The 27,782-nt window shown below is 37.3% G+C and overlaps 1 protein-coding gene across 2 annotated transcripts in view; it reads left to right on the forward strand.

Annotated features, from left to right (window-relative positions):
• Ccdc30 (coiled-coil domain containing 30) overlaps positions 1-27,782 on the forward strand; it is a 110,075-nt gene that overhangs the window by 20,520 nt on the left and 61,773 nt on the right. Inside the window, exons 1-6 of one of the 2 annotated variants that reach the window (XM_077791137.1) lie at positions 7,633-7,674; positions 9,177-9,302; positions 10,901-11,038; positions 12,924-13,093; positions 18,762-19,005; positions 26,442-26,621. In XM_077791137.1, the coding sequence (XP_077647263.1) occupies positions 7,633-7,674; positions 9,177-9,302; positions 10,901-11,038; positions 12,924-13,093; positions 18,762-19,005; positions 26,442-26,621 (900 nt within the window). Of the gene's footprint in view, positions 1-7,632; positions 7,675-9,176; positions 9,303-10,900; positions 11,039-12,923; positions 13,094-18,761; positions 19,006-26,441; positions 26,622-27,782 lie in introns of those variants that run through there. The other variant, XM_077791136.1, reaches the window with a different exon arrangement.

Below are 27,782 nucleotides of genomic sequence, written 5' to 3' on the forward strand. Positions count from 1 at the left end.
AAAGGCTTTGATCATTTTAACCCAGTTTTTCTTTCTTTGTTCCATTTTGATCATTTCTATTATTATATATTCAGGTCATTAATTTTTTTCTATATAGTGTATTGTGTTTTCAATGCCCCAGTAAAATACTCATTTCATATATTGAATTTTTCTTCTCTAGAAATTTCATTGATTCTTTTTAAAAATATCTTCCATTTTTAATTCATTGTGTCTACAAAGATAGACTCAGGTCTATCTATAGTCTGGGTCTGTTTCTGTTGACTGATTTTTTTTTCCTAGTTATGTCACGCTTTGTTTCTTTGAAGGTCTAGTAATTTTTTAGTGGATGTTGGACATTATGGATATTATGTTGAGGGCTGGATTTTTTGTCTTATTTAAAGAATATTAAAATTTGTGGGCTAGGGCTGTAGCTCAGTGGCAGAGTGCTTGCCTCACATGTGTGAGGCACTGGGTTCTATCGTCAGCACCACATTAAAATAAACAATAAAATAAAGGCATACTGTCCATCTACAACTACAAAAAAAATTTTAAAGAATATTAAAATTTGTTATAGCAGTTGGTTAAGGTACTTGATGAATATCTTGATCCCATCTGAATTTTTAAAAATCTTTCTTATGGCAGATTTAGAGTAGCGTTTATTCTAGGGCTAGAAGAGTCCATTCCTTTGGTGTGACCCTTGCCATTACAAGGACTCTCTAATCTGGCTGGTCAGAATTCAAACATCTTCCAACCCTGTTGAACTCTGAGAATTGTTCTTCTTACAACTCTCTCATTCTTTGCCTGTTTTCATGGAGTTTTGTCCTACCCATGTATGGCTAAATATTAAGGAGAGACTCAGTAAAACCCTGTGGAGATTTCTGTTGTTCTTTCTCTGTGTGGATCCCTTTCCCCAGCACTCTGCCCCACACATTTCTGCCATTTTATTTTTCTGAACTCCTTTCTCTTTCTGTTCACTTCTTCAAGAACTGTTAAACACAATTGTCCTCACATTGTCACACACTAGAAAATGCTTCCAGGCAGTGGGGGAGGGGGAAAAACGGGGGCTTGGGGATAGGAAAGATGGTGGAATGAGATGGACATCATTACCCTAGGTACATGTCTGAAGACATGAACGGTGTGACTCTACTTTGTGTACAACCAGAGAAATGAAAAATTATGTTCCAAATGTGTACTATGAATCGAAATGCATTCTGCTGTCAGGTATAACAAATTAGAATAAATAAATTTTTTTTTTAAAAATGGCTTACACCAAAAAAAGAAAGAAAGAAAAAAGAAATGTCAATGGCATAGTCTATTAAACCTGACACAATTTATGCTCCCCCCCCCAAAAAAAAAAGAAAGAAAAAGAAAATGCTTCCAGGCAGAAATGTTCATGTAGTGCTCATGCACCATCCCCCACCTCTAATGGATTGAAGTCCATTAGAGACTGAGAGCAGTTTTTTTTCACATGGTTTCCTCCGCTACTTTTCTACTTATAATGGTGAGAAAAAGACTCATCCCCATTATTCCATGATGGCCTTTCTTTCTTTTTCTATGACATGTTTTACATGTCCACTGCCTATTTTTCCTTTGGAAGGTTGGGATTGAGGTGTTTTATTCTCCCTTAGAAATTTCTTAAGTCCTGTCCAATCACATAAATGATGTCATCCTAGATCACTGTCTGCTTCACTGACTGAATAATTGATAACATTTTCTAGTTTTTCATGTTTTTACTTGGATCTCTTTTCCAGGTATTCATAGTAACTAAAGAAATTAGTTTTTTAAATATGAAACTCCAAGGGTATTTTCTTCTGTATCAGAGGAAATGATTCCTTAGGCCTCTCGTCTTTTTGTAGAATGTTGGAAACCAATTATTTTCAATTTAATTTTATTTCTTTTTACTTTTTAAAATTTATTCTAATTTGTCATATATGACAGCAGGATGCATTACAATTCATTTTACACATATAGAGCTCAATTTTTCATGTCTCTGGTTGTACCCAAAGAAGAGTCACACCATTTGTGTCTTTATACATGTACTTAGGGTAATGATGTCCATCTCATTCCACCGTCTTTCCTACCCCCATGCCTTCTCCTTTCCCCCCCTCCTTCCCCTTTGTCCTATCTATAGTTCATCTGTCCCTCCCATGCTCCCCCCACCAACCCCATTATGAATCAGCATCCTTATATCAGATAATTTAATTTAATTTTTAATAAATGCACCAGAATTTAGGGCTGGGGTTGTAGCACAGTGGTAGAGCACTTGCCTAGCATGTATGAGGAACTGGGTTCAATCCTCAGCAACACATTAAAATAAATAAAAGTTCATAAACAACCAAAAAGCTTTCTTTTTATACACCAGAATTTATGTATTTTAATATGTATATCCTTTTATGTAGTTTTCCTTGGAAGCTTTAATCATGTTTACTAATTGCATTGAATAAAAACTATCTATAAATTCTCTTCACAAATTGGCTGCATGGTTACACAAGACAAGTAGTTTGGCTTATAAAGTGAAACTTTTTTTGCCCCAAACTGTTGTACCAGTTAATTTCCAATTTGTCTCTGAATATATGTGAAATATTACCATAAAATCAAGTTCTCTAAGAAAGATGATTATCTTTTTTTGGGGGGGGGAGGGGGTATCTGGGAGATATGTTTACCATTTCCAAAGGCGATTTTAAACATGATTTCTGGTGTATTTTATGTGCATCATTTTTCAAAATAACTGCTCTGAAAGCATAAAACTCACTAGAAAGGTTTACTTGAATATAAATATGTGCATTTATAGCAAAACCTCTTACAAGTGTTAAATTTGGAAGTCATAACACAGAGAATGTTCTCTGACTGCCTCAGCACTTGGTATGCCTCTACCACTAGGCTGATCACTGTTCAGTGTCATTTATCTGCCTGTGCTCTCCCACTGTGATATTCTACTAGAACAGACCACAGGGCTAATTATAACATAGAAAGGCATAATTGAGAAAATTTAGTTTAAATGTTAGGAGCATACCCTGGAACCAGTTAGCCTGGTGACCTTGAACAAATTACTTAACTCTGTTACTTGATTTCCTTATCTGTAAACTGAGAACAATAATGGCACCTACTATTATATTCCCATGACCCAGCAAAATACCAATGCATATTTTGTTTATGGAATACCAATGCAATAATTGTTTATGGAATGAGTGACTATATATGGGTGAATATATAAGCAAATCAGTAAGAAGAGAGGTCATTGTAAATACTCACCAGGATAATATTTTGTTAAATGTAGTTGAAAAAAAAGTATGACACACAATGTGTGGAAGGTAAAACATTTCATATGAAACATAAAACCAGAATGAATCTCTCATGCAAATCTCACTTTTCCATTCTTTCTTCTGACATTGTAGGAAAAATGATAATGTTGTCCAATTTGCCCTTTCTTGGGGTGTCTGGGGAAGGAAGAAGGAAAATTATGGTATTTAATGTTTCTACCCCATTTTTTCCATCTTTCATTTCATGTGAAATGAAGTCTAGAACAAATTGATTGGCACATAGAAGAGGTGAGATTGCTCTGATAAGTTGTCTGCCAAAAGAAAAATATTCTTCCTAAGGCTTTACTGAGGTGAGCCTTTTGACTTCTTATATAGTCATTTTCTTTTGCTTTGATGGTGACATGATTGTGATCTGCTCCTTATTCCACTACCCATATGTCTACATGATGTGGACTGATGCAGGAGGGTGGCACCTGTGAAGGACAAAGGAAAGAAGCAGATATAGGCAGGGAAAGCCTTCAGATCTCAATGCAGATCTGACATCTCTTAAAAAGGGAGAAGGAAGGTTGGATAGGACCAGCCTCAGACTGTGGTGGGACTCTGAGAAAGTCTCAGCCATTCCAACAGGGAGTTTGGCACAATGGCAATCTGCAGAAAAATTTCACATTGGGTAGAAATTTCCAGGGCTTTATGTTCCCACCTTGCTCAGGTATCACTGGAAGATAACTGGAAAATATGGCAAGTATTTCCTCAAAGGGAGAGATCAGTGGTGCCCCACCATGTGGTCCTCTGTACCATAGAATTCTTGAGAACTGGAGATTATCTGGTTTATCAACCTCTGTCTGCAATCAATGTTATCTGTGACATTGAGTGTCAATGAACATCTATCTTATTTTAAAAGATACTCAGGAAAGATCACTCAGTTTTCCCTAATGTCCAACAATTAAGTATCAGAATTTTTCTATGTCTGATCTCAATCCTCTAGGTCGTATGTAAACCCGTAAAACAAATAAACAAACAGACTTGTCATCAAGACTCAAAATTTGTGTGGATTTCTAAAATTATGAAGCTTTCAATTTATAAAGCCAGCCAGAGTGGACTAATGAAGAGCATTGCAAATACATGTTCTTTCCCTTTAAAGGTGTGAACAAGTAGAAATCTTTAAAACTAGAAAAAGTTATCAGTGGATAGTGATCAATTTGAACTAAGTTTTAAATGAACTTTTAAAGTTTAATATTTCCTGAAGAAAGAGGAGGTTTAACTATGAATAGATTTTTGCCTCATAACGTTCTCTATCTTACACAAAGAAAAAGCCTCAAGTTTTCTTCATCATGTTTGGCAGACTAGTGATGGTGTAAGGATAACTGTTAACTACAGGTCACTGTCAGCAGAGGAATTAAGTGAATTGAGAGCTGTAGTCTAATAAGGAGTGGCAGCTATTTCCCTTGAGCCTGTTTCCAGACTTGACCTAGGATGGTGTTCTCCGTGCATGGATCTTCAGCTTTTAGATGGGCACTCAGGTGCCTCCTGCAGTCATTCCTCCCTGATGACTATTTTATGTTTCCTACAAAAGCAAGAAAAATGATGTTGTGATGGTCAATTTTGTATGTGAACTTTATTGGGCCACAGGATGCCCTGCTATTGGGTCAAACATTATTTTAAAGGGTGGATGAGGGTATTTCTAAAAGAGAATAGCATTTGGATCTGTAGTCTAAGTAAAGCACATTGCCAAACCAGTGTGAGTGGGCATCAGCTAATAGTTGAGGGTCTAAATGGAGCAAAAAGGTGTACGGGAGAATTTATTCCCTTTCTCTCCCTGCCTGACTGCTTAAACTGGAACATCAGTCTTCTATTGTTCTCAAACTGGGTCTTACACTGCCACCTTTCTTGATCTCAGGTTTTCAGACTCAGACTAGAACTTACACCATTGGTTCTCCAGTCCTCATGCCTTCGCACTTGGGCTAGAACTTATACCATCGTTAGTTTTTCTGGTGCTCAGACCTTTCAAAGTGGACTGGACTATTCCACCAGCTTTCTTGAGTCTTCAGCTTGCAGATGACAGATCATGGACTTCTTAGTTTCCATAATTACATAAGACAATTTTTCTCATATAAATATCTCCTTTTTCAAATATTTCTCCCCCCCTTCCCTTCTCTCTCTCTCTCTCTCTCTCTCTCTCTCTCTCTCTCTCTCTCTCTCTCTCTCTCTCTCTCTCTTTCTCTCTCTGTTTGGGTCAGGAGGGGTAGATATTGTTTACCTTGTTGTACAGTTGAGGAAACCAAAATCACAGATTCATAAGCAAATCAAGTCAAGCAAATCAAGATTTGGAATCTCAACCTGACTACAAAACTCATGTTTTTGCCACTGTGACTTTAAAACTGTATTTCAGGGATCCTTGGTGTTTCATACAAAAAAAAAAACAACTTCTAAGTTCTTCTATTTCTGCATCAATTAGAGTAGCCTCCACTTCTATAAGCTTTGTAGTGGGTTTCCCCAAGAGAATTCTTTTGAAACAAGGGATAGGGGAGTCCTGTGGCTGAAAAAGGAAACCTCATCTAGAAAATTGTTCCTTACATCAAATAAACTTCTGAAGATAAGACTGTGTTTCTTACCCATTTCTGTATATCAACTGATTCATCACTAAATAGATTATGATAGTGCTGTTAGTTTTCATGTTCTCAAAGAAAATGCTTAAAATAAAGGAAATACTAGGTACCTGGAAGGAATAATAATGGCCACAATATACTGAGCATTTATTAAGGGCCATGATCTGTTCCAGGTGTCTAACAAACAATCTCATGTATTCCCTATAACAGCCCTGCTCTCAAGGTAAATAGTATTCCCAGTTCACGTGTGAGAGTTTAGAGGAACTGAACCAGGAGTTGATCCAGGTTTATCTGGCCCTGAGCCCATTTTCCATGCAATTCCAACTCTTGTAGAGATTTACAGAGGAGATTTATATGGGGGGTTTATTATAACTTACAAGGGCTGTAGTGTGCCCAGCACTGCACACATATACAGCCTCCCCCTAGAGGTGATGACCCCAGTGTTTTACTCTTTATGGCGCCTGCATTCACCATGGCCTTTGACTGAGATGGGGCAGCAGGGAGGCATGGTTTAGTTTAGAGCATTAAATGATCCCCAGCTTTCAGACAGAACACAGAAAGTGGAACATTCTGAGCTGTTAAACTGTTTCTCCAAAGTCGGTGGTAGCTACCCCATGCTAAGGAAACTTGCTAACAAGTTCTTAGTTTTCCTCTTTGTGCCCTGCTGGCTGACAGGTGAGGTAGCCTCTCATCAGAACCCAGAGATCTCTATCTCCCACTGTTGCTGCCCCTTTCCTGCTTTAAACTTTGGTCACGGGTCTCATGAAAGTGCACAAATTGCTTAAATGTATTAACTGTATTCAACATGTCACAAACTATGGTAAACTTCAAATATATATTTGTATAATATATTCAAATAATACCTTATATATTTGTATGTATTTATAGGCATATAGATATGTTAGATCTAAACTAAATCTAAACTAAAATACATGAGTGTATAAATTTACATTAAATATGAATTATTTTTTCCAATTTTTTTTTCAAATTTCAGATATATTATTTAGAAGAACTATTTTTTTAAATCATCACATTAAAATACAGAACATTTTTAGCCAACAAAGAAAACAAAATGTTTCCATTTTTTTTAACAGTTGAGGTATTTCCCTTACTTTGTGCTGAGGCATCAGGTGGTGCAGGGTGAGGCTAAGGAACTCTTGTTCTGAGTGTTGAACGCATCAGCCTGTCACGTGTGGATTTGCAAGGGTGTTCACCAGTCTAAGTGTTGGCTGGTGAAGAAGGACAGACAGGAAAATGTTCTTCCTCATATCCTTATGCAGTGCTGTAATTCTTGACCATATCACTGGACAAAAGGAATTATAAAAGTCACACTTCAGTTTTAGCATCCTTTTTTTTTTTGTTTTGGTAACATTCCCCATTCTTTCTAACTTATCACTTTGAGATTTCTATTCCTGTTTTATTGACATGGAACATGAGGATGGCAAATTAAGCATTTTGATTAATTCAGAACAGTTAAGATTCTGTATTTTTCTAGTGCTTGTTTCCATTGGTTCACCTGCCAAACAACAGCAAAAGCTCAAATCCATAGTGAAGCAGCTAATAATAAAAGCAGCTGGTCCAAAAACAGACAGGAGGTGAAGCTTTTTTTTTATAGGAAGAGATATCAGAAATGTCCTCATGGAAGGATGCTTAAGAAATGTATAGCATTTTTCTTTTAATATTAAAAAATACACATATGCATTTTTAACTGGTGGTTAATTTGGATTAAGATTTCCATCTTAGAGCCTGAATTATCAGTAATCTAGGAAGACAGAAGCAAAACCAGAATGAAAGGTCAAGAGACAAGTCAAGTCCAAGATTTGAATGAGGTAAGAAATAAAGATAATTTTTTAGTTACATTTTCTAATACAGGTGAGGCTAACTTTATACGGATGCTCAATGATTACAGGAAATAGGCAAAAGGAGAAAGCACACTTCTAGTGATGGTAAATCTTCATACTATGACTGTGACCAGTTGTTACAGGAGTGTGGAGGAGGGGGAGTAATCAGGAGAAGTCCAGTAAGAAAGAGCATATTAAAAATATTTTTAGGATAGTGAGCCAGGATTGTAGTTCAGTGGTAAAGCCATGCCTAACATGTACAAGGCCCTGGGTTAGATCCCCAGCACCTCAAAAAGGAAAACATATTTATATAGGATAGACTAGTGCATTGAAATTGTAGGAACAATCTAAAAGTATTGCTTCATTGAAGAATAAATGTGAGAATTTAGAACAATTCAACCATGATACAAATTGACATTTATAGAACATTTTCTGTGAATGAAGTGCCCGTGTATGTCAAGGTTTCATTGTCCCTATTTTTCAAATGAGGAAACTGAGGCTAAGAAAGATAAAGTAACTAACTCAGTGTCCCTTTGGTAGTCAATAGCAGAACAGACTGGTAAAGCATACCATCCCTTATTTCCCAAGTTGCAGAGTGAAGATTTTTTGTCAGTCTTGTGCTGCTTCCTAACTGGCCAAGCCAAACATGCAGTTAGTTCTCTTGATAGATGTGCTCTTGCTGTGGAAAGTATGGTCATCAAGAGAATTTGTTTGATTCTCACTGTGTGTTCACTAAGGTGCATTTCGATTGGATTTCCTAATAGGGTTTTATACACAAAAGAAACGTCTTCAGCAAGACTGAATAGAATAGATACTTTTATCCTAATTAGAATAAGTCATACTCCCTGTGTGTATAATATGTCAAAATATACTCTACTGTCATGTATATCTAAAGAGAACAAATAAAAAAGTGGGGGAAAAAGGGTAAGGGCTTTTAAGTTAAACTTGAGTTTGAATCCCAGTGCTGGCTGTGAGACATTGGGCAAATTACCTAATATATCTGAGCCTCACCAGTCTCCTCTGAAAAAGTATATTTGTTCCAATTTCATAGACATTCTGGGAAAACAATGATATGGAGCATGTAAGGTACTTAACCCAGTGTCTGACATTTGATAAACCCTCAATAAATAAACAGTAGCTCCTACCATTATTATTCCAATTATCATCAGTTAATTTAGAAAGATTTCTTCAACACCTTATGTTTGGTAAGTTTTAAAAATTTATAAAATACTTTCAAAATCACATTTTATTCCTACTGTGATGGCTATAATATAGGTAAGACAAGTTTTACTACCTTTAACAGTTGTATAAACAGGCTTGAAGAGACAATCGTATCTTATGAACTCTAGTACCATGAATTAGTTTTCCTAGGTTCACATGTTCCCTGCATGACTTTATAATTGAGTTACGCAGAAAACTTGTTTGTGTCAGAACTTATAGGAAACACTGTTATTGTATATAAATTGAATTATGTAAAATGCTTTTTATAGATACAGAAAACGAGCCAAGAAAAAACTGAAATGTTTGAAGGTGATTTTTCAGAAGAAAGAGAGAAGAAAAAGCAGTTGGCATCTGGTTTTATTACTATACAGAAGGCCTTGAAAGTTGATAGTGAGGTATTGCCACTCAAGATGTTTTCCTCATTTAGGGATTTTGTAGTATTATTTATTTTTATTTTAAAATAAATCACAACTATGTATCTTAACTTGGACATACAAATGCCATAAACACATCCTATAACCAAATGCCACAGACTAGGTGGCTGAAAGAAGAAAAAAAATATTTTCTCACAGTTCTGGAGACTGGAAAGTTCCAAATCAAAGCGCTGACCCAATTCACTTCTTAGCAAGAACATCTTCCTGGCTTGCAGACAGACCCCTCTTGCTATGTTGTGTCCTCACATGATGGAAAGAGAGCTGTCTCTTCTCTTCTTTCAAAGGCTCCAGGCCTATCAGATTAGGATTCCACCCTTCATCCTCATTGACCTTTAGCACCTCCTTCTCATCCCCATCTCCAAATACAGCCATATTGGAAATTAGGACTTCAACATATAAATTTTGAGGGTGACACAGTTTGGTCCACAGCACTATAGAATATGTGTTTCTAGTAGTAAGGGCCTAGTGCTCTTGTTTACCCAAGTTGAGACCCAGCACTAGCCTTGGAGTCCTTTAAGTCACAGGTGTTCAATTATGATGTTCTTAACTGTTCTGCCATCTTGGAAAGATCTATCAGTAGACAAAATCGGCCTCTATTTTGAAGAGAGACCTGGAAGTGAATTATGGAAGTCTAGATCCTCAATTTAGAGGATGTGATACTTATTAATTACTTGGCAGGGTGGGTGACAGCAGGGCAATGCCCCAAGCCCCAACCTCTAATAACCTACAGGAATTTTTAGTGAAATTGAATAGGGAATTGACACCCCTTGCCACCTTCCTGTGATTTGGGGAAGCTAACCCTTACCTTCTTGCCTTTTTGCCCAATGTCGTCAGCATTTCTACTCCTTCTGATCTCAAGGCTTTGGGAAAATACCAAACAGCTCTTCTCCTAAAACAAATTATACATCACCAGTTGGTTATCGGGCACACAGACTCTTAGCCCCTTGTCATCTACCAGTCAAACACTACATAGTTCATGTAGACAATATAAAAATTTGATAAAAATCTATAACTAAATCAAGTATTTTCTTTCATGGGTATGAAATGAAAACCATAGGGTTAGAGGAAATCCTGGTTGATTAAGTCACAGAATATGTATTGTTAAGTAAAGCAGCATGCTTGGTAGTTGAGAACACAAGAGTCTGAAGTAAGACATGAGTTTGCAATCTCAGCTTTTCAATTTCCTGGTTATGTGAACTCTGAGCTTAGTTTCAACAAACATCTTCTAGGAGTGCTGCAAGGTTAAAGGTAAACCACACAGCAGCACCTTGTTCTATGAAAGGCAACATAGATGCCTCCTTAAAACAAGATAATACAACTATTTAATATAGGAGTTACTAAAGATTTTATCTCTATACAAGCCTTGCTTAATGTAGGAATGACTCTAGGAATCCAATCTTACAACCAGTGAATGACAGAAATTAATAACACTCCATTTAATGACTATTTAAACAAAAAAATTGTCAGGATCATTTCAAAATTTACTCTTGGAAATATTCTACCTTTTATGGGGAAATAGTCTGGATGTATTCTATAAAAATATCTTTATTTCTTAATAGGAATTGCAAAAGTCAAAGTCGGAACTTGCATGCCTTTATAGTGAAATTCAGAGCCTTCCAGGGGCACCAGAAGACAGAGACCATTTTTTAATAGCATATGACCTCCTCCAAAGAGAGAATGCTGAGTTAGAAACAAAGGTGAGGCTAAATTATTACATATTTAAATGTTCAGTATATAACACCTTGCATGTGGGGAGGATAAAAGAAAATTAATTTTCAGTAAGAGATAACTTGGAAATGAGAGTTTCTTAAAATAAAGAAGTGAAAGTTTCTTTCATTATTATACAGTAGATTACCATGTATTGTAGATTACAAGTTAAGCTATATTTCAGGGAAAATATTTAGACTTCAACCAGAACTTGCCATTTAGGGTTAGTTTGTGCATTTTTTTGTTTTACATAGACCTTCCACCAACTTAATTTTTGGAGTGTGTATTATAGTATGCAACATAGGGCAGGAAACATCCAGAACACAGGATATTCTACCTGGAAGGGTAGACATGTATAGCACAATCTACTACTAAGCTTTGCTTGTGTACCTTTTGTAGAGTTAAAGGGGCGTGCTTTCAAAATATCATCAGAAAAGTCAACACAAAAATGAGGTGAGAAGAATATAATATAAAACCCAGAAATATAGATCAGTGTCCTGGCAAACTGTCTCTCTCTTGTTTTTTAAACTTTTTGTGATGAAATAATTTCAGACTTATAGAAAAGTTATAAAAACAATACAAAAAAAAATCCCCTATGCTTTCATTCCTCCATGGTACCATATTTTCCTCATTATTGTCTCTCACTTTACATCTTCATATGTAGAAAAACATATGTGTACACATTCTTACAGGTACTTTTTTGGTGAAGCCTGTGAGAGTAAGCTGGAAACCTAATCTACTTTACCCTCAAATATTTTTCATGTGTGTTTGCTAAAAATAATAATAAGTCTTATTACTTCAGTGTAAGTCTCAAAATCAGGAAATTAACATTGACACTACTATTAGTTAATCTACAGTTTATATTCAGATATTTCTAATTATTCTACTCTATAGGAAAAAAAACAATATTTTTTACTAGTCTGAGATCCAATTAAAGTTAAAGGACAGGATTATGTGCTTTAACCTGAAATGGTTCCTCAGTCTATCTTTGTCTTTCATGACCTTGATATTTTTGAAGAGGACTGAGTTTGGGTTGTTATAACAGAATACCACAGATTTCTGGTTTAAACAACAAACACTTATTTCTTACTGCTCTGGAGTTTGGGAAGTCTGAGATCAAGACACCAGGCAGAGCTGGTGAGGGCCACATTCTAGTTTGCAAACTGCTGTCTTCTCAGGGCAGAGAACAGAGAGAAGGAGATTTAGCTTGGAAGCTTATTTAGAGGAAAATTCCCATTTCCCACTGCAACTCACTGATTCTGAATCTCAGGGTCAGGGCTGCAGCACAAGATAGCATTTTTATTGATACTCTAGGGTTCCAGAACCACTACAACAATCTGGGAGCCTATACAAGTTCAAGTGTTTTCTAATAGATAGGGTCAGACTGGAAGAAATTTCTTCTCCATAATGTATATCTGACATTCTAATGTTTTCTTGCAGCAATATATTAGTGCCTTTATGAATCAATGAAGTGCACATTTAAGTGGCAATTGGAGGTACCAACCCCAGAGATCAAAAATACCTTCTCTTGGGCTGGGGCTGTAGCTCAGTATGTACAGCACTTGCCTAGCATGTGTGAGGCACTGGGTTCGATTCTCAGCACCACATAGAGATAAATAAAATAATGGCCCATCAACATTAAAAAATGTTTTAAAAATACCATCTCTTTGTATATATATAAGTCACCAATTTATAGGCACTTATGCATATGGTAAAAATTGATTAAGTTATATAACAAAGGTATTAAATTAAGTTGGAATGAGGCTTCAACTTTATTATTTAAGCCAATAATTAACCACTTAATGGAATAGTGTACTTTTTTACAACTGTATATAAGAGTATACAAAACAGAATGTTTGCCTTTTAACTTTACAGATCTTGAAGTTTTCACAAGAATTGGAACAATTAAATCACTTTACTTTAGGGGGAAAAACTGCAACTGCTAATTTAATTACAAGTGAAAGTGCTTATAAAGATCTGTTGTTGAAAGTACCAATTTTGGAAGTAGAGATACAAAGCCCAAAGGAAGAGAGAAAAGAACTCTGGTAAATTGAGAAAATCCCATATCACATTAATTATTTGTAGAAAGGTATGTTTTATTTGGCTTGATCATTATAAGAATTTGACATTCATTTTCAAGTGATCTGATAGGAAAAATTGATTTTAATCATTCTCCAGAAAGTTTGTCTTTGATATATTTTTTACATTTTAAAGCTTTTCCTCTTGCTTTTAAAACTAAGTATATGGTTTTTAGTGAAAATTTAGAAAGTATGGAGAAGTATAGAGATATTTTAAAAACCCATAATTCTCACCATTGATGAATCCTCATTTTTCTTTCTTTTTTCTCATGTACATATTCATTTTTTAATGTATAACTAAGACTATATTCTGCTGGGTACAGTGGCACATTCCTGTAATCCCAGTGACTCAGGAGACTGAGACAGGAAGATTACAAGTTCAAGGTCAGTCACAGCAACATATCAAGGCTCTGTCTCAAAATTTAAAAAATGAAAGGGCTGGGGATGTGGCTCAGTAGTGAAGCACTCCTATATTCAGTCCCTGGTACAAAAAAAAAAAAAAAAGGATTTACTCTCCATAGGTGTTTTTTTTTTCTTTTTTGCTATTCTTATATCTGATAATTAAATTTTAAGAAACTTTCTCTTTTATTTGTTTGTTTAATCTTTCCCCCTAACTCTTGTATTTCTATTTTTCCACCAAAATTATCTTTTACAGAAACTTTTGTGGCTTTGGGCAAATGAACTAGTCTGCTTTAGCACAAAAACAAATAGATAAAAATCAAATTATTTTATCTGACCAAAAGCCTAAAACTAAATAATTATAATAGATATTAATTTTTACTTAGATATTACATTAAAGGCTGCACTTATCCCTGAATTGGAGAAATATACTCCCAGCTGTAGCCAAATTTATTTCTTCATAAGTGTTCCAAGATAGAAAGAGATTGTTTTGACAGTTTCGGGCCCTTGAATTTTATGCTCTCTTAAAAGTTGCTTTTAACTTTCAAAATCAGGAAACTTATTTGCCAAGTGGAAGAATGTATTGGAGAGTTGGTGGAGAGGAAAGAGGATAGTGTTAACAAAAGCAAAGAATCAAGAAGGTGACCACAGCATTTAGGTTTGCTGGAGGGAGCGAGAAAGTCTAGTTCATAAGCACTGGACAGTATATTACAGGGATTTTGATTTTGAGGGAGATTGTCCCAGTGTTTCTATATTAGATGAAGTAGAGATGGAAGACAGGCAATATATAAGCCACAGATGAAGGGATAGTGGCCTTGGTTGAGCAAGCAGCAATGGAAATGAAAACGTCAATATGAAACTTTTCACAGAAGAGTTGACTTTTCACAGAAGAGTTGGTCAAAGTTGACAAAAATTTTCCCAGATAATTTGGAGGTCATTAGCAGGGATACTCACCACACTAGGCAAGACTGGGGCCTTAATTTGTCTGTGAGTGGGGAAGCCTTTCAGGAAAAAGGTGCTGGGCTTCTCTCTAAAGAGCTTCTTGCTGCCAACCTCCATGACTTTTGGTCCAAACCCTTTCCAAATGCCAAGCCTACCAGAAATCTGTGTATCAGACATAAGCTTCCCTCTCCCCTCTTCCTGCTTACTTCCTGCAGCCTCACCCCTCAACTTAACATCCACTTATGTCAGGTCCATAACACAATCACATTGAACAATAAATTGTGCTAGCTATCATGTTCCAGGTACTTTGAGAAAGGTGATGAGAGTGGAGAGGCAGGCAGAGGCCTGCCTGATCATGTAGGGACAGGAATGCCTATCCTAGGGAGGTGAGTTCATGTTGTTGTTTGCTTGTGGTGCTGGGCACTGAACCCAGGGCCTCACACATGCTAGGCAAGTGTTCTACCACTGAGCTACACCCACAGCCCTGTGGGTAGTTTAGACAATAGGAAACTGGCACGGGGAAGATAAAGACATTTTGTACTTTAGGAAAAAAAAAATTACTCTGCCTGCTGTGTGTAAAAGAAATTTATTAGTATAAAAATTAAGGTGGCAAGACCAGTTAAGAGGCTGTTATGAGCATCCAGGTGAGCCATGTTGATGCTGGTGAGTAGAAGCAGATGGCATCCAGAGGAGGTAAACTCAACAGGATTCAGGGATTCATGGTGAGGAAGAGGGTGTAGTAAACTGTGATTTGGGAATTGAGAGGAGGTTAGCAAAGGCCGAATGTTTTCTCTGATAAATGGATGCTGATCCATAGTGGAGGTGGGAATAGGGAAGAATGAAGGAACTTTGCATTATGCAAAGGGGAGTGCGAGGAGGGGTGGGACTGTGGGGATGGGAAGGATGGTAGAATGACAGACATTATTACCCTATGAACATGTGTGATTATACTACTGGTGACTCTGCACCATGTCCAGCCAGGAATGAGAAGTTGTGCTCCATTTGTGTACGATGTGTCAAAATGCATTCTCCTGTCATATATAACTAATTAGAGCAAGTTTAAAAGTTAAAAAAAAAAAACACAGAAGAGGTTTAAAATTAGTTAAATTTCTGGTCTGATTATGCCATTCATTGACTTAGGGAACAATTTTGCAGGAAGAGGGAAAGAAGTTATTTTTGATATATGAATTTTGAAGTATCTTTGGGATAGCTGATTGGAGATAGTCAATACACAGTTAGATTTATAGATTTGTGGAACTCAGGAGAAAAGCCTAGGGTGGAGATAAATTGGGGAATCACCAACAAATTGATAGTAGCAAAAGTCACATGAGTGCATGAAATGACCCCAGAGATTGCCTGACTAAAACAACCTAAGGAAAACCTCTATTGGAGACAAAATGAGTACCCTGCAAAGGTGACTGAGACAATGAAAATAAGCAGCCAGAGATGTAGAAGAAAAGTCAAGACAGTGTGTTTTGCAGAGTCTAGATTAAAGAGTGTTTCAAAAAGACAATAGTTTCAAAAAGACATAGTGTCATGTACTGCCAAAATGTCAAGTAAAATGAGGAACAGACATTGACAACTGAATTCACCAATAAGAAAGTGGCTGAAGACATAAGAGTAGTCCCAATGAGGGGTAGAAAACAGATTGCTTTCTAGATTCCATCCTGTGGGGTGATGAATGGAGTGAACAAGGAATGAGCAGGAAATGAAGAAGTGGGAACAGTGTGTGTAGACAATACTGCCCCAAAAGTTTAGTTCTGAAAGGGAGAAGAAAATATGAGGTTGACATAAGAGGTAATTTATGTATGTTCAAATCCTGATGGAAAAGAGTCCTTAACATGACAGGCTAAGAATTGAGAGTATCAGCAAAGGGACTGGCCTTAGCCGGGAAAGAGGTGGGCCACCTCATCCATTTCCACAGAAGCAAGAAAGAGAATGGATAGAGATGCAGATGAATTTTTTTACTCGAAAGAAAGTCAAAAGACTTGTTCTGTAGTTTCTGTGTCCTCTGTGAAGTAGGGAGCAAAGACATCTGCTGAGAATGAGAGAGGAATAGAAATACCAGGATTTTTAAGAGAGTAGGGAAAGTTTGAAGTAATCATTGGAGAGAAAGCCAACTGGCTACCACAGGTGGTGTTAACGGCTAAGTTGAGACTAGGGAACCTAAATTTAGCATTTATCTTTGAGTGTACATAATGTTTTTTCAGCAACCTCCAGTGGTTTAGGATAGACCAGAAAGGAGCTGGATCTGCTTGGGGCTCAGGCTTTGCCCCCTGAGTGCTGTGGAAGGACAGTGGGATAAGAAAGCTGATTTAGACAGTGGTTGAAACAGTGAACTCCAGACTCTGTATTGAAGAAAGAAACAAGTAAAGAGAACTGATAGAAAGAGAAACACAGAGTTGACATCACTTATGATTGAACTGAAAGCAAGTCCCAGAAAAAGAAAAAAGTTGGAGGTCAGATATGGAGTTTTGGTGTTTTGGCAGTGAAGTGGCTGCTTCGTGGCTACACACCATGTTGTGGTCACACAGGTAGGTAGGTGGGGCTCAGGAGGTGTTGCCAAGGTATTGGTGGCTGATCTATAGGATCTTCCAGGACAGCGGCAGGAAGAGGGTGAAGAAAGTGACAGAAAGCCATGAGCCAAAGTCTTCAACTGAAACAATGTAGAAGGTGGTACTCCCACATGGTCACACAGAGGCTGCCCAGTATGCCTGATCGTCTGACTTTCGTAGTGCGTCTCTTTTGCTAGATTCTAAGCTCCTTTTAAGGTAAAGGACTGCATCTTGGCTTTCTGTTGTTTATAGTGCTGTTATAGAGTAATGGAATCTTACAATAGAAGAGACCTATAGATTGCCTCACCTAATAGTTTTAAACCCACTTTCCAAAATTTCAAGAGTACTAAAGAAGGGCCTCAGAAATTACCTTGTAAGAAGATTCGAAAGACGGATAAATGGGATTGTGACCTTCTGTTTCCATGTCATCCAGAGAAGCTCTACTTTGGTCTGTTTCCTGGGTGGGATTCTGCTTAAGATTTTACTTAAAGAATCCACAGCTAAAATAAGTTTGAGTTAGGTGTGGAGGCATATGCCAGGAATCCCAGCTACTTGGAAGACTGAGGCAGGAGGACCTCAAGTCTGAGGCCAGCCTGAGCACCTTAGCAAGACCCCATCTCAAAAAAAAAAAATGGCTAGGGGTGTAGCTCAGAGGTAAAATGTACCTTGTTTCAATCCCCAGTGGTGGAAGACAGAAAGGGAGAGAAAGTTTGAAAACCAGTGATATTTGGCTAAATTTTGTTTTTTCACAGATGATGTCTTTGAGACCAAGAGAATTAGAATGACTATTTCTGTCACAGTCACATACATAGTAACTTATCAGCAGGACTTGGATGAGGTCCCAAGTCTCCTAACTCTAAGTCAGGAGAAATCACTTTGTTTTTCCATGTTCTCAACTATACCAACACCCTTTCCCCAATATCTGTACACACAAGTGAATATTTCTACATTGTCTGGCTTATGCCTAGTCATTCACCAGGCCCCAGAGTGCTTACTACTCATTTAATCACTCGTTTACTTATCTTTGCCACAATTAATAGCTCATTAGGTCAGAGACTGTGTCTTATAGTAGCACTAGTATCTGCCCCAAGTGCCTAAGGTTTCTGGAGCATTTTTTAAAAGCATTTTAAAATGCTTATTTTAAAAAAAAATCATTATAAATTTTGTCTGACCAATGCAATACTAAAAGTTGAAAAAGTATAAAACTCATTCACATTAGTTGTTTGGCTGTAAAATCTATGATGATGCCAGGTGTGGTGGCACGCATGTAATCCCATGGTTTAGGAGGCTGAGGCAGGAGGATCGTGAGTTCAAAGCCAGCCTCAACAGAAGTGAGGTGCTAAGCAACTCGGTGAGACCCTGTCTCAAAATAAAATACAAAATGGGGCTCAGGATGTGGCTCAGTGGGCAAGTGCCCCTGAGTTCAATCCCCAGTGCCATATATATATATATATATATATATATATATATATATACACACACACAAATACACACACACACACACACACACACACACACACACACACTTATGATGGGTCAACTCCCTGATTGTGTGAGTGAAAAAAAAAATTCAACTCTTTTGTTTTTGAAGTTTGTAAGAATAACATTGCTACTCTTCTATAGAATTCAGCTTAAAAATCTTGCTTGCAGTACTTTCTTGACTTTTAGACTTTTTTCCTCCCCTTTTCTGCTACATTGATAAGCATTTTGATAGTTTTTATTGTTATATTTGCACCAAGTCCCGAATTAGGAGAAAGTGAGCTGAAGGAAATTCCAGAGGAGTCAGTAAAGGAGGGCACTTTTCCAAAAGAGGGGCAGAAGGAGGAGGACTCTCAACAGAATCAAGATACGAAAGATGAAGAAGAGCAGTTGGCCATGAAGCCTAAGGAAGTGGTCAGGCTTGGAGAAGAGGCAAGCCATGTGAATGAGAGCCTCCTTCAGTGTCAGAACTCTGGGGATAGTTCAGATGACAGTAGCATCCAGGTAGGTGCTATAAACACATGTCCTCATGGCTTCACTTCCTCTGACTAGCATCATTTTTAACATCATCATTAATGTGCATTTGTTAAGCAATATTATAACCTCAACCTCAATCCCATCAGTGGATCCACTTCATCATTAAAGGGCTCTTAAGCTCCATCTAGGCTCACAGGAAAAACAATGTGACCAGTTGTTCACCCCTGGACAGGTGGGATACAGGATGGCAGGATATGTGCCACTTTTCCTATTCCTGATATGTAGCTTATTGTGCAAAGTACTTAATTTTAGTGGCAAAAGGCCTCACACTGAATTATTTTAAGTGTGGCCTTTTCTGTTCACTGTAGCTCTGCCTACAGGAGAAATCAAAGGAGTGACTACCAGCCATACTTCAGTTTTCACAGGTCACTTCTGTGCAAGTTAAGATTGCCCTGTATACACCTTTCCAGAAATTATTTCAAGATCCACAGAGGAAAGCCTTTGTGCCCATAAGTAAACCACCTTCAAAGGCTGATAATATATATGAAATATATAAATGAAAAATGATTCGAGTATACACTTTAAAAAAGAAAGTCAAGCTCGGTGTAGTGGTGCATGCCTATAATCCTAGCAATTTGAGAGCCTGAGGCAGGAGAATTGGCAATTTAAATAGACCCTTGTCTTGAAATAAAAAATAAAAAGGGCTAGGGATGTATGGGGATTTAGCTCAGTGGTAAAGCATCCCAGGTTCAATCCTCAGTACCAAAAAAATTTAAAAATAAACATACCTGGAAGAAAGTAAAAACAAATATATTGAAAAGAGATGTGGATCCAGAGTCTGAAAACTAGGCATGTCACAGAAACACAGATTGTATATCTGAAAGGAGATTCCAATCCATATTTGAAAGGAAATGGAGTCATTGGATTTATGACTCATTTATTTATTTATGATTTATGACTCATACTCATTTATTCAACCAATTATCTATGATGTATCAGGTCATGACAAAGAGGAGTATGACATGAAGTGTTCAAGTATTTTATATCTCCCAGAAAGTCCTTTATAGAATACGGGGCCACTGTCGAGGCTTAAGCAGAGGCTGAACTGTACTCACAAAGATTATAAAATCTTTCCTTAGGAATTTGAAAGATCAGTGTGCCTTTAAAGTATGAAAAGTGATGCCTGGTTAATTTATTAATTTTCTCTAATTTACCCTTTCCCATTATTTGAAACATCTGCTTCTCAACACCACTGAGGAGGTGAAAAATTATGAAATGTATTCAAGTCCTTTGGAAACTTGGGAGAATAGTTACTCTGTAGAAGGGCAAATCATGTATACAACATAGCCTTTAGGGTTTTGCTGAATTCTCTCAGAGTCCAGTCATTTTTTTCCTATAATATTGACCATTAATTATTCAAGGAAGTTGAAATTGTTGTTACTCATTTATTCAACCAATATTATCTATGATGTATCAGGTCATGTGCTAAGGTACATACAACAATAAACACAATAGATGTTTTGAACTCAACATTTCCCAAAGCAACTGCTGTACACATTATTTCATTTACTTTTTTAAGCAGACAAGGGAGAAAACACATTCTGGACAGATTTTGTTCTTGCCATTTCTATACAGTGATAATTTCGGATCCTTATGTACATAGAGTTATTTGACCAACTGACACTTAGAAATTATTATTCTCTGTGGAGTGGGGGGTTGGTCTTCACCCCTTTGTCAGATTATAGTATCTAGTACCTTGCTGTGTCTTCTAAATCCTCATAACCTACACGTTTAAGCAACAATGGGCTGAGCCAGATATCAAACTTAAGAATCTTCACAGACAAGTAAACACAGAAAAAGAGCCACGAAAGTCTCTTCCATGACCGAGTATTTGCATTGTATTGTTTATAAGTATTTTGTGATGTCATTTGTGGCTGTTGATGGTCTTTGGGGGCTTCATTTCTGCTGTTCAACTCCACTGCAGGTGGGGTCACCACGTAACCAAATTCTAGGTATTACTTTCCCAATATACTTGAGACAAGTTGGAAGCAGAATTTATTACCTTAATTGTACAGGCTTAAAATCTAGCTTAACCTTTTCCCTAGCACTTTGAATATTTACTATGCTCTAGGCACTATGCCCTGTGTAAATTAAGCAATATAATGGGACAAGAATATTATTGCTGCAACCACATAAAGAAGAAAACTGAGGCTTTAGAGAGTGCAAATAATGTGCCTATTAGGGAGGCTGGGGAACCCAGGTCTGCCTCCTCCAGCGCTTGATTTTTTTAACTGCTACATTATTTGCTTCCACCTGCAGAAAAGTCCAAAGTGCACAGTTCAAACTTATTTCCCACAAAAGGCTAGTCAGCTGACTCCTAGGGTAACTGATTATCTTGGTGAATCATGATATTTTAGCCCACCTAGGACTCAGATCTATGTCTGAAGGATGGACTCAAATTAAACTTTCAAGGATACTGTATCAAATCAGGATACCAATTATTTTTCCATAATTGATTTAAAATATATTTAGATGAATAGTGTATTTTCTTCCTGTAGAGAACTAAGAAAGATAGTTCAGAATCTGAGTGATCTTGATGAGCAGGAAGTCAGAATCACTGGACTTAGTGAGATGGTTGGTGTTTGTAACCAGAGTGTGATGGTCCACCCATCCACATCAACCGGGTGAGAATATCTAAAGCCAGCAATAGGAATGGCCTGGCCCTTGGGACCAGTATTAGAACTTGGTTGTATTTCATTTTATTAAAATAATATTTTGAAATCTAAAAAACCTATACAATTAAGATAATTATGGGCTGGGGTTGTGGCTCAGTGGTACAGCACTTGCCTAGCATGTGTGAGGCACTGGGTTCAATTCTCAGAACTGCCTATAAAATAAAATAAATAAAGGTCCATCAACAACTAAAAAAAAAATGTAAGATAATTAATGCTAGTTTCAACTTGATTTAATTCTTTTTTTTTTTTTTTTTTGGTGTCCAGGATTGAACTGAGGGGCATCCAATGACTGAGCCATATTCCCAACCCACTTTTTATTTTTTATTTTGAGACAGGTTCTTGCTAAGTTTCTCAGGCCCTCACTAAATTGCTGAAGCTGGCTTTGAACTCATGTTCCACCTGCCTCGGCTTCCCAAGCCACTGGGATTACAGGCAAGTGCCACCATGCCCAGCTCATTCTTAAGAAATGTATAGTTCTGAGACTCTAGAGAAGGTAATTGGCTTATTAACTCCATTTATTGACCCAAGAAAAGACCCATTTGTACTCTTGCATGGTTCCTGGTAGCCTGGACAAGTTTATCTGCCTCTGCAATAACTTTCTACCAGTGAAGTGATTTACACTATGGGAAAAAATAGAGGGTCTTTACATTGGCTGCTTGACTGGCTGACTGGTAGCTGCTTCAAAGACTGACTTTCTTCAAAAATCCTTTTCATTTAGGCTGGGCACAGTGGTGCATGCCTGTAATCCCAGCTGCTCAGGAGGGTCACATGTTCAAAGCCAGCCTCCATATAAAGCAAGGTGCTAACCAACTCAGTGAGTCCCAGTTTCTTAATAAAATACAAAATAGAGCTGGAGATGTGGCTCAGTGGTTGAGTGCCCCTGAGTTCAATCCCCAGTACCCACCCACCCCGCAAAAAGACATCATTTTCATTTATACTCGGGTACAGAGTGACTAGACTGGGAAATGTATACATTAAGAACTATTCTCGCTTTCCAGTCTTGAAAACAAGTTAAAACTTGGGGGCCCTTGTCTCGTTGGTGCCAATGGATGCTTCTCTTGTGTGTCTGTTTTGGGATGTTAAATGGTTCTGTAGGCTGCTGATTACAAATTGACTTTTAAAAGCCTGCTATGTGATGGTTAAACAAGAAGCTAAGTGGTGATCAAGGCACTCCAGGCTGTTTGCAGATGGAAGATGAGGGCACCCACAGCTGTGGTGATGCTACTCAGTGCTCATTCAGTGTCAGGCACCCTGCGAAGGGCGGACATACGCAATCTTACCATCACTTCATCCAGCCTTTATCTTTATTATCCTTATTTTAAGAGGAGAAAACAGAAATGTAGGGAGACTAAGTGTCCTTTCCAGGGTCATTTAATTAATAAGTGGTCAATTCAGGATTGACACCCAGATGTATCTAATTCTAAGACTAGGGCTTTCAATAATTACATTATAATCTATTAAAGAATTTCCTCTAGATTTCTTGAGACTTGCAGCTCTAAGACAATTAAACTGTTTAAGATTATCTATTTTATATATATATTTAATTGTAGGTGGACACAATAACTTTATTTTATTTTTAGGTGGTGCTGAGGATCGAACCAGTGCCTCACAAGTGCTAGGCGAGTGCTCTAACACTGAGCCACAACCCCAGGCCCTAGATTGTCTTTTTCACTATACCAAAATAGGAATTGAAAGGCTAACAGGACTTGGGGAGGTGTTTGTTGCTTCTGGAACACAAACAAGATAAAACTGAAATGATAACAGTCTTCTCACAAAGTCACAGATAGGAATTATACTGGATCAGGACAAGGGTAACTCTCTATTAAATTGTTTTAGACTGAATTCTTTATCTACTTAGCACATCTCTGTGTGCCTACATTTTGTAGAAAATTCACATGATTAGTCCTTTGATTCAGGTAGTTTTATTGCACTGGAGAGACCTGATGGGATAATGTGTTGTTGTTTTATACATGTGTATTTTTTTAGCTTTATTAAGATTTAATTGACAAAGTTGTAAATATTTATGGTGTACACGTGATATTCATGTGTGTATATGTAAATATATGCATGTGAGTTGAGATGATTGATCAAACCCATTAACCCATCTATCACCTCATCCACATATTTGTGTGTGTGTGTGTTAAGAACATTTAAGAGGGACTAGGGTTGTGACTCGGTGGTAGAGCACTTGCCTCACACGTGTGAGGCCCTGGGTTTGATCCTCAGCACCACATATCAATAAACAAATGAAATAAAGGTGTTGTGTCCATCTATGACCTAAAATAAATATTAAAAAAAAGAACATTTAAGATCTAATCTTTGTGGTTTTTCAAGTGTACAATACATCATTGTTAATGATAGTCACCATGCTGTAAATAGATCTCCAGAACTTTTTCATCTTATCTGACCAAAACTTTGCATCCTTTGACCATTATCTTTGCATTCCCAACCACCGCTCCCAGCCTGTCTCAAGCACTGTTCTCTCTGCTTCTGTGGGTTCAATTTTTTTTTTTTTAGATTCCACATATAAATGAGATCATGCAATATTTCTCTTTTTGTGTGGCTCCCTTTATTTAGCATAATGTCCTCCAAGTTCATCCTTGTTGTGGCAAGTGTAAGGATTTCCTTCTGCTTTAAAGGTAAATAGCTCTCCATGTCATATGTTTATATACACCACATTTGTCAACTGATGGACACTTAGGGGAAAAGTTTGACGCGGAGGTCTTGGCAAAGATTTTCTGGTTATCACCCCAAAAGCACAGGCAAGAAAAGCAAAACTTGACAAATAAGATTACATCAGACTAAAAATTCTATATAGCAATGGAAACAATCAACACAGTGTAGATATAATCTAGGGATTGAAAGAAAATATTTTCAAGCCACACAGCTAATAAAGGGTTAATATCCAAAATAAGGAACTCAACTCAATAGCAAGAAAACAAATAATCCAATTTTAAAATGGACAAAGGATCTAAATAGACAATTTGTCAAAAGGAAAGCATAAAAAAGGCCAACAAGTAGCTGGGCGCTGGGCACATGCTTATAATCCCAGCGGCTTGGGAGGCTGAGACAGGAGGATCGCAAGTTCAAAGCCAGCCTCAGAGCATTCCAGGGAGCATCTGGTGGAGCAAAGCTGCTCAGCTCATAGTGACCAGAGAAAGCGAGAGAGGGAGAAGGGTCAGGGTCCCAAGATGCTCTTCTGCAGCAGCAAGCCCACAATGACTTCCTCCAACTAGCTCCCACCCCATAAAGGTTTCCCATTTCCCAATAGTGCCACAGGCTGGTGACCAAGCAGATGGCCTTTGGAAGACATTTCAGATACAAATCAAAACATTATGCCAATCATCAAGCCACTTCTGTATGTCTCAAATATAACAAAACTCCCACTAGTATACTTTAGTCTTTCATTTAACAAATTCATAGCCAGCATTTGTTTTAAACTTTTGAATGGTTAAAATAAGGAAATAAATTCATTCAGAAACCCAAACTTGCCATGAAAGTTTATTTAGTTTGAAATCATGTTAAAACAAACCTGATTTTAAAAAAAAAAGAAAAAGAAAAGCCAGCCTCAACAACTTAGCAAGGTCTTAAACAACTTAAGTGAGACCCTGTCTCAAAATAAAACACAAAAGGGCTGGGGATGTGGCTCACTGGTAAAGCACCCCTGGGTTAAATCTCCAGTACCCACCCCCACACAAAAAAAGAAACTATTATTAAAAAAAAAAAAAAAAAAAACAGAATATTTGTTGGCAAAGGTATGGAGAAGGGGGAACTATAAAGGTTCCTCAAAAAATTAAAAGTTTATCATATGATCCAACAGTTCCACTTCTGAGCATATTATCCAAGGGACTTGAAATTAGTATGTTAAGGAGACATCTGCACTCCCATTTTATTGTAGCGTCATTCATGATAGCCATGTTATAGAATCAACTAAGTGTCCATCAACAGGTGAAAGGACGAAGGTAATGAGATATAAGTGCTGTATACTGTAGATACTCCTCAACTTCCAAAGAGTGCCTTGCTGTTGAGTGGAATCTGGAGAAGAATCATCAGGTAGCAAAAATGAAGAGATGAAGAAAGCTAGAAGCGGAAGGCCTTTGGCTTAATTTTCTTTCTTCTTGCCAGACCCATGTGCACTCACTCCCACACACATACATGCTCACACTCTACTTCACATATTAACTCTGAGTCAGGTGTGGTGGTGCATGCCTATAATTCCAGCAGCTCAGGAGGCTGTGGCAGGAGGATCACAAGTTCAAAATCAGCCTCAGCTAGGAAGGCCCTGAGCTACTTAGCAAGACCCTGTCTCAAAATAAAAAATAAAAAGGCTAGGGATGTGACTTAGTGACTAACCACCCCTGGGTTCAAACCTCATCCCCGCCCCCCACCAACTTAATTCTGAGCTCTTCATTTAAAGGGGGGTTTTACTCCAAAATCACCCACGCTTCTCTTTTCCCTTCACTGACACGAAAAATGAGGTTAATTGTCTATGCCTGACAACTTTTATTCCCATAATTCGTCTGATATTTTCTCTCTACTGAACAGTTATGAAATCACATAAACACTACCAAGTAGCCATAACTGTAAAAGAGTAATTTGTTGTAGGTAAACTGACTCCAAAACCATTTACATATTAATGACATTCTGACAGTTTGGATCTAAAAGTTTGAATTGGTGTTTTATCAACATTCTTTCAAACCTGACTCTCTTTCTAAATGTTTACTTTAGTATCTGTCAGCTGGAGAAAAAATAAAATGCGAGCCGCTAGAGGAAGTACAACAACTTCGCAAGAATTTGCATCGCCTCCAAATTCTTTTCAACTCTGCTGAAAAAGAGCTTCGATATGAGCGAGAAAAGAACTTGGACTTAAAGCAGCATAATAGCTTGCTTCAGGAAGAAATCATCAAGGTAACTCTAGCGGGAATGTCCTTTATTGAAGGGTCTCAGCTGACCCTGGGAACATAGGAATGAAAATCCCTCAACATTATAATTCATGATAGGGTCCACCATGACGATGGATGGACAATGTAAACTATCTAGTAACTTCCTCCTTTAACTGTTACCTACTAAATAAGACAGAGCACAGTCATTTCTCTGCTGCTGAAAAGGGTATATATGCTGGCAATCTGCAAATTTTTTAAAAAGGTTTTTTTTCTTTCTTTCTTTATTTTTTTATTCTGATTTGTTAAATATGGCAATGGAATGTATTACAATTCGTATTACATATATAAAGCACAATTTTTCATCTCTGATTGTATACTCAGTATATTCACACCATTCATGTCTTCATACACGTACTTTGGATAATGATGACCATCACATTCCACCATCATTTCTACCCCCTGCCCCCTCCCCTCCCCTCCCACCCCTTTGCCCTATCTAGAGTTCATCTATTCCTCCCATGCTCCCCCTCCCTACCCTACTATGAAACAGCTTGATGCTGGTTGTTTTAATGAATCATAATAATAACCATTATTTATCAAGTGGTTAGTATGTGCTCAATACTATTAAAACACTTCGTGAGCTAGATTTCTTTTTAAAGTCATGTTTGTTGAGATATAATTTATATAGGGTACAATTTGCCCTATTTAGTTTTATAGTTATATGAATTTTGATAACACAAATATAAAAAATGACAACATATAAATATGGATATATAGTACTACAGTGAAGTTACAGAATGTGTAACCTTGTTCTTCTTTACTACTTTTTTAAAAACAAATAGAGAAATTAATTTTAATATATTTTTATTTAACTCAATGGATTACCAACATAATTTGCAAAGAAAATAATTGTTAGTAAGATATTTAATGTTCATTTTCTTTGCCCTAGTAATTCTTTGGAATCTAATGTCTAGTTAACACATAGCACACCTCCATTCAGACTAGACACATTTCAAATACTCAGTAGTCTCATGTAACCAATGGCTGCCATATTGGCTCCTTTCTCCATCTTTCACCTTTTGGTGAGACATATGCAATAGCATAACCCATATGTTATGTGGTTTCTGGTTGAGTTCCATCAGAAAGGGACACTAAAGAGATGAACTTAGAATATATAAGAGTAGAG

This window comes from Urocitellus parryii, chromosome 11 (assembly GCF_045843805.1).
Source record: "Urocitellus parryii isolate mUroPar1 chromosome 11, mUroPar1.hap1, whole genome shotgun sequence".
In the NCBI taxonomy this organism is placed as follows: Eukaryota; Metazoa; Chordata; class Mammalia; order Rodentia; family Sciuridae; genus Urocitellus; species Urocitellus parryii.